General features: G+C 34.5%; 1 protein-coding gene across 4 annotated transcripts in view; it reads right to left on the bottom strand.

Moving 5' to 3' along the window:
- The window catches only part of LOC136037653 (regulating synaptic membrane exocytosis protein 1-like), a 371730-nt gene that overhangs the window by 31792 nt on the left and 322849 nt on the right, over positions 1-17089 (bottom strand). For all 4 annotated transcript variants that reach the window (XR_010620002.1, XM_065720373.1, XM_065720374.1 and 1 more), the window contains exon 19: positions 10227-10327. Coding sequence is in view for 3 of the 4 variants with exons in the window: in XM_065720373.1 (XP_065576445.1) it covers positions 10227-10327 (101 nt within the window). In the remaining variant the exon portion in view is untranslated. The remainder of the gene's footprint in view (positions 1-10226; positions 10328-17089) is intronic.

Here is a 17089-nt window from a genome sequence, read left to right as displayed (position 1 = left end):
AAAAAAGTTTTTTCATTTTTAAAAGTGTACGAAAAAGTCATATATTACCGATGTCATTTGTATATTTCTCAATAATTTGAAAAACAAGGGATGCCTGGGTTGGTGCCACTCTACTGGTGCCACTCTGGGTTGGTGCCACTCAAGGTGACACACAAACCTACAACATCGAAGAATGCTGAAGTACTGCTGGCACTCTGAGTTTGAAAACTTTTGAAAAAAACAGAAAAAAATGTTTTATTGTATTTTTAAAAAATACGGCTGTTAAGACGTCAAGGAATATCAAACGTAACTTTTTTTTTAACAACTTCAGAAAAAAAGGAATTGAATAGGAGTCATCTACCCGTTACGAAGAAGCTGATGTAAGTTTTAAGCTTTATCATTTTAAAAATGTAAAGGACTAGTGTTTTCAAGGCAAGTCTTTGGAACCCCCCCCCGTAAATTTTCTTACTGTGCCCATGATGTTTCTTCCCCAAGCGCTTCAACTTTTATGCTGGTAAGCATGCGAATGTAATATTTTATGTTAAAACAAAAAAAAAGTCTGCAATAAGAGCGGCACCATCACACCGCAACACCCATATTACAGGTGCAGTCCAAAATTCGTCTCAGGATTAAAAGAAGATTAGTGATTAGTTTCTAGCCCCCCTTCCCAAGACCTCATTTAAAAATTATTTTAAGGATCACAGAGATCCTGGAAATTCGGGCATAAAAAAATAATTTTTGAGATTCAAGCTTACTCCCCCACTTACAGAGATATCCACTAACGTTTTTCCATAATGGCTGAAGCGCAATTTCACACTGATGTATATGAATTTGTCAAATGAATTAGCCTAGTTAAACGAAGTCTTAAAATAAATGTCTATTTTAACCGTTTATTTTGTGCGGCCTACTTGCATCTTTAGGGACAGATGCGTCACAACGCGATATTACTGCCTCTGCAACTGGAGAGCTCAGTATATGATTTTTTCATAATTTTTTGTCAGTTGGCTATCTAATAATTTTGTTTTGATTGCCTTATAGGCCTTTGGACCAATATTGTCATCTCGCATCTCATAATGGAGTAACATCATAAATGTTACTTTGTTGTGGCACAATCTTCTTTGCTGCTTAAAAAGGGCACTAGAACTTAAGTTAGGAGCAGAATATTCTTTCAATTAAGCTATTTAGCAATTTTCTAGGACTGATTGATATGATAAAAATCCGCTGAAAAAAAAACAAGCTTCCAGGATCTGCTTTGTCAGACAAAATAAAAAAAATCGTAGTTTTGTAGAAAGGGGCTTTAAAACTTTTATATCAGTTATTCTTTTGATTCTTTTGGTTACTCTAAGAAAAGTGCTTATGAACCTAAATTACCCAATTTTTTCGTTCTCACTGTATACGCTATTCGACTTCTTGGTCTAAAGTTCAATTTTTAGCTTGATTTCTTACCTTTTCAGAGTCAACGGGATTCCTCAATCCCATTTCACTCTAAATTATACTTTTTGTCCCCTTAAAAGAATTGCAGTTTTATTTAAAGAATTTCCTTCTGTTTCCACTTTCCACCTTATATATATATATATATATATATATATATATATATATATATATATATATATATATATATATATATATATATATATGTATATATATGCAATATATATTTCTCAGTCCCATTCTATTTGGACGTCTACTTTTTGTCCTCTTTAAAGAATTTCAACTGTATTTAAACAATTTCGTTCTGTTTCCACTTTACACCTCGTTCCGCATTTCTTTTCTGAGAAACGTCTAAAGCAGGTTTAGCGTCAGAGAGGTATCGATTGGTATTTTCCATTTTGAAAAAAAAAAAAATGATGATATCACATGGATGGAAGACTTATAGTCATATCGTGTCTTAAAAATGCTTAGATAAAAAGTGACAAGATTCCGTACTAATTGCGTACTGTAGATCGATACCTCTCTAACGCTAAACCTGCGTTAGAAGTTTCTCAGAAAAGAAATGTGGAAAAAAAACTAAGGCCAGTTTTTGATTTCAGACTATAATAATCTCCCGAGTTTCAAAGACACTTCTTGGTAACTAATAGTACGTAAGGAGCAAATAGGCCCAAAAGTATATTTTAATGGTTTACTTTCACCCATTAAAAGCTACGAGCCTGAGAAAATTTATCTGATTTTTAAAACAGTGGCGAACCCCCAAATAGTCAAGATATCCTAATGGAAATCACATCTTCAGATTTGGCATGCCAGAGAATCTTACTCTCAAGCTCCTGTCAACAAAAATAAAGTTTGCAATATTTTCCCAGAAGAAAGATCACGATGCGTGATTATTCGAATGTTTTCTTTTGTTTGTCTTCCCCAGGGCTGATTGTACCGAATTAATGGTTCTAAGAGATCGGGAGAGTGCCCATTTGAGCAAAAATCAAAAGCTACAGTGCCCTCTTTCTACGACCAAGTAGATTGTTCCGCGGGAAAGTGGCATTTTCTGCAATTTTGTGGCGCCAAACTATGATTTTGGCCCAAATAGGGCCAAGTTACTGTCGATTGAAAATCCTGAGATGTGCATTCCATTTATGAGTATCAAAAATATAACTTCTCAGTTTCATAGAAAGGGATTCTGTACAATTACCCATTCGTTTTGAAAAGTCTCAAAAGCTAGTCCATATAAAAAATCAGTTTTTTCAACTGAGAGTAAAGAGAATTCCACGGGGGAAATTTTATAGGGGATATTTTCTACGGAGGGGGCAATTCCCCGCAATACGACAAAATATCAGTAGCTAAATAAAAAACAAGTTTTTTTTCAGTTGAAGTAAGAAGCAACATAAAAACTTACACCGAACAGAATAAAAAATCCGCAGTTCATAGGGGCTGCCCCATCCTTAACCCTTGATCTTTACGCTAAAGCTTGAGTTTTTGTCCCAATTCTTTAAGAACAACTGCTGAAACACAAAGGTCGTTGAATTGAAATAAAAGGCTTTTAAAGCTCTAAAAACCTTTAGCGTAAGAGGTGAGACTTAAGAAAGGGGCAAACCTCCTTATACTCGGAATAATTTCTGTTGAAGTTTTATTGGAAGTTTTAGTATTACTCCTGGTTTTCAGTTTGGGAAATTATTTTCCCAAAGTCAACGGATCAAAATTCTGAGATAGGCATTTTATTCAGCGTAGTCAAAAAACCTTATAACTATGTCTTGGGGACGACTTACTCCCCCACAGTAGGAGGGGCCTACAAGTTACAAACTTTGACCAGTGCTTACATATAGTAATGGTTATTTGGAAGTGTACAGACGTTTTCATGGGGATTTTTCGGTTTTGGGGAGGGGCTGAGAAGAGGGGGAAATGTTGGGGGAAATTTCCATCGAGGAATTTGTCATGGGGGATGAAAATTTCCATGAAGGGAGCGCTGGATTTTCTAGCATTGTTCAGAAAAAAACCATGAAAAATAAATATGACAAAGTTTTTTCAACTGGAAGTAAGGAGCAGCATTAAAACTTAAAACGAACAGAAATTATTACGCATATGAGGGGCTCACCTCTTCCTAATACCTCGCTCTTTACGCTAAAGTATTTTTAGTAATTTCAAGTATTTATTCTACGACTTTTTTGATTCAGTGGTCATTCTTAATGAATTGGGACAAAATTTAAGCTTTAGTGTAAAGAGCGAGGTACTGACGAGGGGATGAACCCCCTCATATATGTAATAAAACATGAGAATACAAAAGTTAGTTACGTAAGCTAATTTATAAGTTACGTATATCTTTTACTAATATAAACATTCGTAAAAAATTGTAAGTTTTAGTTGCCTTTTTAAGTAACCAAAAAATCGGAGGGCAACTAGGCTTCCTCTCCCGCTCTTTTTTTTCTCAAAATCATTCTATCAAAACTGTGAGAAAGCCTTTTAGCCAAAAAAATAAATATGCAAATTCCGTTTTAATTATTCCTCTGCGGAGAGCCAAAATCAAAACATGCATTGATTCAAAAAACGTTCAGAAATTAAATAAAAAAAAACAAGTTTTTTTACTGAAAGTAAGGAGCGACATTAAAACTTAAAACGAACAGAAATTACTTCGTATATGAATGGGGCTTTTTCTCCTCAACACCCCGCTCTTTACTCTAAAGTTTGACTCTTTCTCTTAACTCTACTTTTTCAAACAGTAAAAACTCTTTATCTTAATTCTACTTTTTAAAACAGTAAAAAACTTTAGCATAAAGAGCGGGGCGTTGAGAAGAAAAAGCCCCATTTCATATACGAAGTTATTTCTGTAAAAAAAACTCTTTCTGTAAAAACTCTTTCAGTAAAATTTTTTTTTTTTTTTTTATTTAATTTCAAACAGAAACGTTACGAAAACTATGGTCCGATCCCGCTTTCTTGCGCTATAATCAGTGTTGGGCGATAATTTGATTCAATGATTTATCGATATATCGGTATTTTTACTTCGATATATCGATTTTGATCTTTCTAATCAGTTTTTTTCTCAGTTTAACTTTAGGTTTCTCCAGAATTCAATGACATAAGTAACAATTGAAGAGTATTTGTACAATTTTTTTTCCAAATTTTGAATAAAATACAAAAAAAACTTCTGTTACATGAATGAATATCTTAAGAACCCTGATTCGGAGTTACTCAGGCTCAGCATCAAGAAAAATAAGCTACTGGCTATTTTTGGCTATTCAAATTCAGCAGCATGCCAATATTTCCCCCTGAGAATTGGCCCAGCCTTATAGTGACTAAATAAAAAAAAGTTTTTTTTTTCAATTGAATGTAAGGAGCAACATTAAAACTTAAAAGAACAGGAATTATTCCTTATACGAGAATAATAACCCCTCTTCAATGCCTCACTATTCACACCGAAGTTTCTTTTTGTATTTTTAATTTTAGTTACTCTAACAAAACGGCTCTTGTGTTTCAGGAGTTGTTCTTAAATAATATGTACAAAAAGTTAAAAATACCGTAAAGAGCGAGGTATCGAGGTGGAGGATCACCCCCCAAATACAGTATAATGCTGTTTGTTTTAGGTTTTAATATTGCTCCTTACTTTTAGTTGAAAAAATGTGTTTATTTATTTAATTTCCGGTTGTTTTAATTCTGGACAATCCTCCTTTTCTCTCCATGGAAAATCCCTCCTCCAAGAAAATTCTTCCTTGGAAAGTTTCTCCCGCGTAAAATCCCTTTACTCCAGAATATTATCACTACTGAACATTTTCCCACAAAAATACTTTGTGGACAACTCCGTCCGCAAAATTCTTTTCAGCCTACTTTCGTTTGAAAAAAAAAATGCTATTCTTTTAATTTCTAAGTGTTTTTAAATCATGCCGGAAATCCTTTTTCCGCATAAATTTTTTTCTGGAAATTCTCTCCTTCAAATGTCTCAATGGAAAGTTTTCCACACGTAAAATTCCTCCATGGAGAATCTCTTCCAGATAATCCTCCCTACGGAAAAATCCTCTAGACAATTTCAATTCCTTTGAAAATTTACTCTGTGTAATTTCCCCAGAATATAAATAAAAAGTTTTTTTTTTCAACTGGAAGCAAGGAGGAGGGTATAAAATTAAAACGAACAGAAATTATCACGTATATGAGGGGATTCGTCTCCTCCTCAATACCTCGCTCTTTACGCTAAAGTAATTTTAGTAAATTCAATTATTTTTTCTACGGTCTTTGTGATTCAGGGTTATTAATAAAGAACTGGGCCAAAATCAAGCTTTAGTGTAAAGAGCAAGATATTGAAGAGGGGGCGGAACCCCTAATATACGTAATAAAAATAAACAAATATAGAAGTTCTTTTCGTAAGTTAATTTGTAAGTTACGTATATTCATTACTAATAAAAACGTTCGCAAAAAAAAAAAATTAAAAAGTTCTAGTTGCCGTTTTAAGTAACCAAAAATTGGAGGGCAACTAGGCCTCCTCCCCCCTTTTTTCATCAAAATCGTCAGATCAAAACTATGAGAAAGCCATTTAGCCAAAAAAACTGATTTGCAAATTCTGTTTTAATTATTCATGTGCTCTGAGCCAAAATCAAAACATGGCTTAATTCAAAAACTTTCAGAAATTGAATAAAAAAAACAAGTTTTTTCAACTGAAAGTAAGAAGCGATATTAAAACTTAAAACTAACAGAAATTATTCCGTATGTGCAAAGGGCTGTCCCCTCCTCAACGCCTCGCTGTTTACGCTAAAGTTTTTTATTGTTTTAAAATATAGAGTTGTGAGAAAGAGTCAAACTTTAGCGTAAAGAGCGGGGCACTGAGGAGGGGACAGCCCCTTTCATATACGGAATAATTTCTGTTACTCCTTACTTTCATTTGAAAAAACTTTAAAAAAAAATAGCATTTAAGAGCTGCTTCATGGCGTTAATTTATCTACTAACTTATGGCAGTTACTTTTTATGTGGTGCACAAACTACACACTTGTTCAGAAATCTTGAAGGTATTCCTAAATAAGGGCTATTTAACCAATTTATTTATAACCCAGTGCAAAAATAAGAAGTGGACTAATATATAATGACTAAAAAATTCAAATAGTAGCCTACAGGATAACGATATACAAAAACTGGAAAACAAGCTGGTAGAAAACAGGATCTGGCGGAAAACAAATCAGTGAAACGTTGGTATTTGTTAGTTAAACGAAACACACCCAAGAAGTGAAGTAGTGTTAATCCTAATGGAATTTAAAATAAAAATAATAAAATAAAATGAATTATAATAAAATAAAAATAAAAATAAGAAGTGGAGATATAATAAACAAAAAATTTAAATAGTTACCTACAGAATAACGTTATACAAAAACTAGAAGCTGGTAGAAAACAGGAGCTGGCAGAAAATAAATAAGTGAAACGCATTTATTTGTTAGTTAAGCGAAACACACCCAAGAAGTGAAGTAGTGTTAATCCTAACGGAATTTAAAATAAAAATAATAAAATAAAATGGATTATAATAAAATAAAAATAAAAATAAGAAGTGGAGATATAATAAACAAAAAATTTAAATAGTTACCTACAGAATAACGTTATACAAAAACTAGAAAACTAGAAGCTGGTAGAAAACAGGAGCTGGCAGAAAATAAATCAGTGAAACGCATTTATTTGTTAGTTAAGCGAAACACACCCAAGAAGTGAAGTAGTGTTAATCCTAATGGAATTTAAAATAAAAATAATAAAATAAAATGAATTATAATAAAATAAAAATAAAAATAAGAAGTGGAGATATAATAAACAAAAAATTTAAATAGTTACCTACAGAATAACGTTATACAAAAACTAGAAAACTAGAAGCTGGTAGAAAACAGGAGCTGGCAGAAAATAAATCAGTGAAACGCATTTATTTGTTAGTTAAGCGAAACACACCCAAGAAGTGAAGTGTTAATCCTAATGGAATTTAAAATAAAAATAATAAAATAAAATGAATTATAATAAAATACAAATAAAAATAAGAAGTGAGATATAATAAACAAAAAATTTAAATAGTTACCTAGAGAATAACGTTATACAAAAACTAGAAAACTAGAAGCTGGTAGAAAACAGGAGCTGGCAGAAAATAAATCAGTGAAACGCATTTATTTGTTAGTTAAGCGAAACACACCCAAGAAGTGAAGTAGTGTTAATCCTAATGGAATTTAAAATAAAAATAATAAAATAAAATGAATTATAATAAAATAAAAATAAAAATAAGAAGTGGAGATATAATAAACAAAAAATTTAAATAGTTACCTACAGAATAACGTTATACAAAAACTAGAAAACTAAAAGCTGGTAGAAAACAGGAGCTGGCAGAAAAAATCTAATACATTCTGTCTAAGTCCAATAGATTGTATCTTCTGTCTTTTGTTGCTATGAAACCGGATTTCTGATATCTAATCTGAGCGTAATCCTTGAGTGTTTTCCGCATAATTAACAAGTACCGAAACGTAATTTGCAATTTGCTCGAACATTAAAACACCGACATTGCCAGCTTCATTTAAAACGGTCAAGATTTACAACATATTTCTCCATTTAGATTCAACTCTTTTACCATGCAACCCTTTTTTATGAAGAAAAGCAATACCTATGTTCTGCAATAGAACACACTGAATCCTAACATACTAAATCTACTGAACCCTACTCCTATTGTTGATATGCTTGAATTTTCTTATGACACGAAGAAATGGCAGTATTTTCTGTTAAGTAGAATATCCTCAAGAAGTGAAGTTAAGTTAATTCTAATGAAATGTACCAAAATAATATGATAATATAACACTTTAGAAACAAAATTATAGAAACTATGATAAAGAGTTATGGATAGCAGGGCGTGCAGAATACATTATATTATATAACTAACCCAATCTAACCTAACCTCTAGCCACCTCTAAATATTAAATATTAAATTAAAATAAAACTACATCGTAGTTTTCTCACTCAAAATAAGTAAATCATAACCGATTAAAACCGGTTTTGTTAAATCCTAGACAGCGTAGTTCTTGAAGATGTTGCGTTTCAAACAGTTCGTGGTAACGAACTGTAGCAAGGAGCGACCCGGCTGAATAGTAAACGAGACTCTTAAAAACGGAGTTTTGATGCTAAAAGATATATCAAAAGAATCAGATTTTCATGCTGATTTTAAATGTATAAGTTTCATCAAATTTAGTCTTTGTCATCAAAAGTTACGAGCCTGAGAAAATTTGCCTTATTTTGGAAAATAGGGGGGAAACACCCCTAAAAGTCATAGGATCTTAACGAAAATCACACCATCGCATTCAGCGTATCAGAGAACCCTATAGAATAAATTTCAAGGTCCAATCTACCAAAATGTGGGATTTCGCATTTTTTGCCAGAAGACAAATCACGAGTGCGTGTTTATTTGTTTGTTTGTTTGTTTTTTTTTTCCCAGGGGTCATCGTATCGACCAAGTGGTCCTAGAATGTCGCAAGAGGGCTCATTCTAACGGAAATGAAAAGTTCTAGTGCCCTTTTTAAGTGACCAAAAAATTGGAGGGCACCTGGCCCCCTCCCACGCTCATTTTTTCTCCCAAGTCAACAGATCAAAATTTTGAGATAGCCATTTTGTTCTGCATATTCAAAAACCATAATTACTATGTCTTTGGGAATGACTTACTCCCCCACAGTCCCTGGGGGAGGGGCTGCAAGTTACAAACTTCGACCAGTGTTTATATATAATAATGGTTATTGGGAAGTGTACAGTCGTTTTCAGGGGATTTTTTTATGGTTTTGGAGGTGGGGTTGAGGGGAGGGGGCTATGTGGGAGGATCTTTCCTTGGAGAAATACATCATGGGGGAACAGAAATTCAATGAAAAGGACGCAGGATTTTCTAAAATTACTATAATAAAAAAACAATGAAAAAATAAACATGGAAAAGTTTTTTCAATTGAAAGTAAAGAGTAGCATTGAAACTTAAAACGAACAGAGATTATTACCCATATGAGGGGTTCTAAAAATACTTTAGCTTAAAGAGCGAGGTATTTAGGAGGAGATAAATACCTTGCTCTTTATGCTATAGTATTTTTAGTAATTCCAACTATTTGTTCTACGGCCTTTCTGATTCAGGGATCATTCTTAAAGAACTGGGACAAAACTTACGATTTAGTGTAAAGAACGAGGTATTAACGAGGGTACAAACGCCCTCATATACATAATAAGAATTAAAGAATATAAAAGTTTGTTACGTAAGTAAATTCTTAAGTTACGTATATTTTTTACTAATAAAAAAATTCGTGAAAAATTAAAATTTATAGTTGCCTTTTTATATAACCGAAAAATTGCATGGCAACTAGGCCTCCTTCCCCATCCCTTATTTCTCAAAATCGTCTGATCAAAACTGAGAGAAAGCCATTTAGCCGAAAAAGGAATTAATATCCAAATTTCATTTTAATAATTTATGTGTGGAGAGCCAAAATCAAACATGTATTAATCCAAAAACGTTCAAAAATTACATAAAAAAACTAGTTTTTTTTAACTGAAAGTAAGGAGCGACATTAAAACTTAAAACGAACAGAAATTACTCCGTATATGAAATGGGTTGTCCACTCCGCAATCCCTCGCTCTTTACGCTAAAGTTTGACTCTTTGCCACAATTCTGCTTTTTAAAACAATTAAAAGCTTTAGCATAAAGAGCGAGGGATTGCGGAGGGGACAACCCATTTCATATATGGAGTAATTTCTGTTCGTTTTAAGTTTTAATGTCGCTCCTTACTTTCAGTTAAAAAAAACTAGTTTTTTTTATGTAATAAAAGACAAGAACCGAAATGACTTATTGAAACAAAGCCACTTACCAATCTTATCATCGGGAGGACAGTCAGATTGAGAAATTGACCTTTCACTCATCATTCTTCTGTCCATTCCACCATTAGAAGTTCCTGATTGCATTACCTCCCTAGAAGGATTAATAGGAGAAGGTGTTAAGGGGTTATTAGCTACAGTTACAGCATCAAGTTTTAAGCTATTAGTACTTTTTTCTGGGTGAAATTCTAAATACTCCATATTTTCGTTAATACTAACTACAGAGTCAGCCCGAACTCGACGAGCCTTAGGTCCGTCATTACTATCAGTACTGTCCATATTTTTTGAGTCATCAGGCTTTGTTCTGTGTCTATCCGATTTTATGATTTTAGTAGCCACATCTGGAGAGAAAACATCATCAGAAGTATCTAAACTATCATCTGCCCAGTAATAAGGCGTTTCGTCACTTTCTTTTCGTACATTTTTCTTACTTCTCGGGGATTTGTCGCGGATTACACGTCGTGCTTCAACCGGTGGCAGTTTGACCCGCGGAACCTCAAACTCGGTGATTCGCTCTTCTTCAGCTTTTGCTTGCCTTTGGACCTTTTGCACTTTATTAGTTTTATATCCTTCCACGGGTTTTGGGTATTTTTGGGACAAGCTAGTATGACTTACAGGAGAATGCTTATCTGTTCCCGAAAAGATACCACTTTCATCACTACTTCTTTCACGTTTAGCTTTCGACACAAATGCACTTTTGTTTGAAGGATTAACGTCTTTCCCTATACCTTCAGCCAAATTATGTTCTTTTATGTAGTATTGTCTATAATCACAACTGTATTCTTTTCTATTTTTATGTATGTCTGTTGGATACGATTCCATCTGATGAGATGTCCCTTCTTTCTGGATAGCATTACAATGTTGAATCCGACCACGGAACTGAGACCTGTCTTCTATCATAGTTACATCTCGGGAAAGCCGTTTATCTTCGGTTCCATATGGCTGAACAGTGTCACCGTTCAAACCGAAAATACTTTTTTTTTCTTCATGAGCTTTGAAGTTTTGAAATTTTTCTTCAATAAAGTGTATATTTGGTAGCTTTCTCCCCTTCTTTTGACCTTGTCGGTCATTAACGGGAGATGAGTTAGATGAAATATTTTCTGATTTGTACATTTTTTGATATCCCTGATTATGGTTAATCATCACATTGCGAAGGTCACCCCTTTTTGAGCACAATTGTGTCCCAAAATATGAAAGGTCTTTTCCAAAGCTACTGAAACCGCTTTCTTGAAGCGTATCATAATCTACGAAACTCGACAGAAAACTATTAGGACGCTTTTGCAAAGAAGCATAGGGGGTCTCAAAAACTGTTTTACTCAAGTCCACAGCAAAAAAATCATCACTCTGATTCCTACTTACCAAAGTGAGCAAAAGCATGAAAAAAAGCTTAAATTAAGTAAATTCTAAACAGACACAGAAAAAATAGTCGCAATTTCAACAACAATAGTGAAATAAGGTGGAGAGCAAAATTGGCTAAATCCCTCAAATGCATTTCTCTAAAGCTGGCTTTTAGACTTCCGTTGCCCCAAAATAACCTATAAAGAAACTAAGTAAAAAGTTGATGACCATTGTAAATTTTGTATTTTGAATACTTGGATTCAGTTTGGTCCAGCTCCTAAGCCCCCCAGAAAAACTTTACAATTCAGGTACGATGATATTTCGGTCTACAGAAGATACTCACAAAAACATTGGTCTCGTTGAAACATTGTTTAAGATTGCCATACATAACAAGGTTTTGTTATTACATACCTATGGCTATCGAGATTTCTTACACTTTTCCAGTGGTATCATATGAGGGGGGTAGGCTTTATAAAAGGTAAAGGTAAAGGATACGGCATTAGACTTTACAGTCCCTACCAGCGGTGCTGATCTCCGTTTCTTGGCCCTTCAGCCAGGAAGTGCAATTGGGGGCTGGGGGCCAACCATCCTGTGCTTTCACACACCCTTCCTGTTTACCTTCCCCAGATTTCTCCAGGTACACATTTAAAGCTGGATCGACTCTGGCTAAGCTTACAGAGTCACGCCACTGACTCCCGTCCCAAACTGAACAATTGGGTACACTGGGATTCGAACCCGCGTCCTTTCAGACAAAGGATCCCAAATCCAGTGCACCAACCGACTTGGCTAGGACGGCTAATAGGTCGGCCTCTATAGGTCGCACAAAATGGCTAGTAGTTAAACCAATTTTCCTTGTTCGATTTAGAGACATTTTTGGAAGACGAAAGGGTCTTAGTAAAAAGATGGCGTCGCCACTGTTAAATATACGAAAACTTCTAATTAAAAAAACAACGAATGTATTTTATCTAAAATTGATTATAAAAAGTGATTATATTCTTCAGATTGTAATGATTGTAATAATTCTGATATGTACGAGAAAAGTATTTTGACAGTTCCGTCTACACTTGCTTTACTTTCCGTGATGGTATGGTAAAACCGCTATTGTCCCAAGATATGGTGGGACTGATATACTTTCATTTTTTGAGTCCTTAAGTGCCAAGCTGAAAGAAAATGTCACGGCTCAACAGTAAACAGAACTCTAGAAAACGGAATTTTCATATCGGTAGGTCCATCAAAGGAATTAGCATATTATGCTCATTCCAGATATAAAAGGATTCATCAAGTTTAGCGTTACCCATCAAAAGCTATGTCTAAGAAAATTTGCCTGATTTTCGAAAAAAGGTGGGGGGGTGTCCCATAAAAGTAAAGGAAATTTAATGGCAATCACAATGTCAGATTCAGCGTAGCAAACAACTCTTCTGTAGAGATTTCTGTAGAGATTCTGTAGAGATTTCAAGATCCTATCTGAAAAAATGTGGAATTTTGTATTTCTGCCAGAAGAAGGATCGCAGATGCGTGTTTATTTGTTTTTTTTCCCGCAGGGATGATCGTATCAAAATATCAGGAGAGAGCTATTTCAAAAGGAAACTAAAAGTTCTAGTGCCCTTTTTAAGTGACCAAAAAGGACAGAGGGCAACTTGCACCCTTCCCATGTCCCTTATCCCCAAAGTCGTTCGATTCAAATTTTGATATAGTAATTTTGTTTAGCACAGTTGAAAGGTCTAATAACTATGTCTTTAGGCATAACATGACCCCCCCCCGACAGCTCCTGGGGGAAGGCCCGAAAGAAAAAATGGCTCATCGTTTACGTATAATATTCGTTATTGGGTAGCATACAAACATTTTTCGGGGGGGGGATAAGTTTTCTGCTAGGGGGTTCTCCACGGGGGAAATTTTTCATGGGGGAACTTTCCAGGAGAAATTTACAATTTTCTAGAATTCCTATGCAAAATTCTTTTTATTTGGCTTACTTTCTCTATGCCGACTCAATTCTACATATGGAGATGTTAAGGGATTTGTCCTGGAGAGGCTTTTCACTGGTTTGGAATTGTCTATGGGATCTTTCCATGCGGCTGGATGGGGGATTTTCCACAAGAGAAATTCTCGAAGGAAATTTTCCCCAGGAGCAACTTTCTACTAGGAGGGGGGGGGGCTTACGGGAAATATTCCACAGAGAGGGAAGTTCACAAATAATAAAAAAAAAGAAATTAGTCTCTTTTATATGAAAGAGCACTAAGAAATTTTTTTCAGGCAGAATCGTCCGCAAGAAAGGGGGAATTCTCAGCGAGAATGGAATTATATCGAGGAATTTCCTTGGCTGGTGGGTTTAAATGAGAAGCAATTTTCATGGAGGGATTGTCTATGCGGGAGGGATTTTTTCATGCAGGGGGAGCCGGCTTTCCTGGCATAATTTAAAAGACGATCAGAAATCAAATAAAAAAAGAATTATTTTTCAACTAAAAGTAAGGAGCGGCATCAAAACTTAAAACAAACAGAAATTATTACATATATGAGGAGGGTTACCCCCGCTTCAATGCCTCGGTCTTTACGCTAAAAATCAATTTTTGTCCCAATTCTTTAAGAATGACTCCTGAAACACAAGGGCCGTTTAATAAGAACAATACGAAGCTTTTTCTTAAAAAGCATACTAAAACAAAATTTAGCGTGAAGAGCAAGGTATTGAGAAGGGGGCAACCCTCTCATATATGTAACAATTTTTATTCGCTTTTTCACTCCAATATCTTTACTTATAGAGCTAACTGTCTAATAAAGGTAAAGAACAATAAGGGTGGGGAGCCTGAACCTTGAAGGCAAGAGCCTCAACCCTCTGGTTGTGGGTCTATCTCTCCTAATAATAACTGTCTAATGAAAATCATTATAGTTATTCTGGCATTGTGGAGAAAAAAGTAAGAATCTTGAGAGTTCCGTTTCTACTCCGTAACTCCAACCCGTTAACAGAATAATGAATTAATAAGCGATTTAGTGAAGCCACTTTTACATATACAGTAAATTACGTAGGGGGAGAAATTGCAAGTAATGGTCTTCACCTGAATGAGGACAAATGCAAGTACCAACCCTTTGGCTCTTCTCGCTTCCCTCCCGCCACTCCTTGCAAAAACTTTCTCCTGTCTTATCTTTTTTGCCGCTTGGGAACTAATATTCCTACTAGTTTACGTTCTTTCTCTTTACGGCAAGTTTGCGATACAAGGTTGAAGATTAGACTTGGCTGCTCAAAGGTTGTTGGTTAAAGAGGGAAATATACGAGTAAGGTTCTGTGTAAATTGTTTTCTGTGTTTTTTTGTGGCAATTCAGTTTTATATCTTTTCAGGTTTTACCCACTTTGAAAAAAAGAAAGAATCTACTTCTACTCGAATTCAAAATTTCAGTTTCTGTGATTTTTTTTTTTATTCCAACTTCCGTCTCTGGTACCAAAATAGGAACTATGTAAATTTGGAATAAATGACGCTACTGGGAAAGTTGGTGTAGCGAGCAAAAGGCTGTAAGACATTAACGTAAGTCGATTGTCACTTTTCATGATATTTAATTTGTGTTTTTTTCGTAAATTCTTTTTTTTCTCTCTTTCCCTCTCTCTTTTTTGTTCTCCACTATTTACATTATTGCATTAGTGGAAGACATACAGATTATTATTATTATCATACAAGAAACACATCATGTTCTTTTAAATTAGAGAGCTAACTTTCTAATCATAGTCATTGCTCTTATTAAGTATATTGGAGAATAGACAAAATATTCTGAAAGTTTATTCTCCACTGAGGTCGATCAATTCATAATTCAGTTAAGAAACTGTTTCTCTTAACAAACAGGGTTATCGAAAAAGCAGAACATACGGAGCGTCGAAGAAGTCACCTTAATTAATTTAGATACCACTAACAATGTAAACAAATTCATAAATATTTCGCAGCTTAACAGTTTATGTAAAGAGCATCATAACTACTACGAGATTAATCAAGGCCGTACCCGGGGGCAGGGGGATGTTTGCCGGGTTTGAGCCCCCCCCGATTTTTGGCCGATTATTATAAGTAAATTTTTGATGCATTTTGTAAATTTTTTTGTAAAACACCCCATCCCTCCCCCCAAAATTCCTCCTCTCAACCATATTCCTGGATATACCTTTAAGATCAACCTCTTCCAATTTCAAATCGATTTATAAGGGTATTTATAATCATCAGCGCCATTAACAGTGCAACATTACCTGGCAAAACAAGAAAAATTCCAAAGAAGCTAAATTTACATTATTTAAATCAGGTTTTCACTTAACGATGTAAATTAATTTGGATCAAGCTTCCTATTTTAAAAAGTAGGCTTATTTTTTGTCAGATTTTTGTCCTTTTTTACAATAAATAGTTAGGGCTAAGCTAGAATTCAGAACAGAGACCAGTGTAAAGACTAGAGGCCTATTATAGTAGAACAGTATTTTCTCCCTGATATTGCATAAAGTAAATTTATATCAAAAGATAAATAAAAGCAACTAATGTTTTTGTTTAGGTTTTTATGATTAACTTTACAACTATGCTGAGGAGCGCTCAAATTTATTTCATTTATTGCAGAGACAGACTTAATATTCTCTCCTATCAGTTTTGATTAGTTTTGGTGCTTATATTCAATAATTTCAAGATAGATTCAACTTTGGAATCAAGATCAAGATAAGGCAACAGTGGTTTTTCAAGGAAACAGAACTCGCAAAATCCCACTTTCCTACCAGGAACCACAGATTATGCTTTAAAGGTGAACTCTTCTGCCCAGAATACCTTTTATTTAAATGACGAAGATTAGCTATAACAAAACTTGACACTTGATTGTGAAGTGTCATGAAGCTTGACACTTGAATATGAAGCTTCCCGTATTCTAAAAATTTTAACATTGTTAAACCCATAATTTTTCTTTGTGTAATATTTTTTTTTTATTCAACAGCTCCCTTCTAATAATTTACTTACAACGTAAACAGTGTCAAGCCTCATTGAAGACTTGTGCAACATTTTGAACAATAACCACTAGCCCTTCACTTAGTATGTGCTTCAGTAGCAGCACATAAGTTGTGCTCCAGCTTTGTGCTGTGCTCCAGCTACAATGTGCGCCAATATTGAAAAAGTATTATTCCAGCTCCAGCACAACATAAGTTGTGCTCCAGCTTTCATTTTATTTCATTAAACTGAGTTTATGAGATACCTCACTTAAAACTGTTTTTCTTTCAAAAAGTGTTTTTCAATTTTCGGCAACTATGGGCTGAACTTCGTTTTTTACTAGGATTAAATAAGAAAAACTAGTTTTTTTTTACTGAAAGTAAGGAGCGACATTAAAACTTAAAACGAGCAGAAGTTACTCCGTGTATGAAATGGGTTGTCCCCTCCGCAATCCCTCGCTCTTTACGTTAAAGTTTTTAATTGTTTTAAAAAGTAGAATTGTGGATGCCAATTATTTTCGTCCTGTGGTGGCGCAGTGGATTTGACCTTAGCTTGGTAATACCCAGAGATGGACCCAGAGATCGAATCACGCTGCA

Source organism: Artemia franciscana, chromosome 17 (genome assembly GCF_032884065.1).
Source record: "Artemia franciscana chromosome 17, ASM3288406v1, whole genome shotgun sequence".
Lineage (NCBI taxonomy): Eukaryota > Metazoa > Arthropoda > Branchiopoda > Anostraca > Artemiidae > Artemia > Artemia franciscana.
Note: the sequence above shows the minus strand (reverse complement) of the source record. Positions and strands in the feature narration are given on the sequence as shown.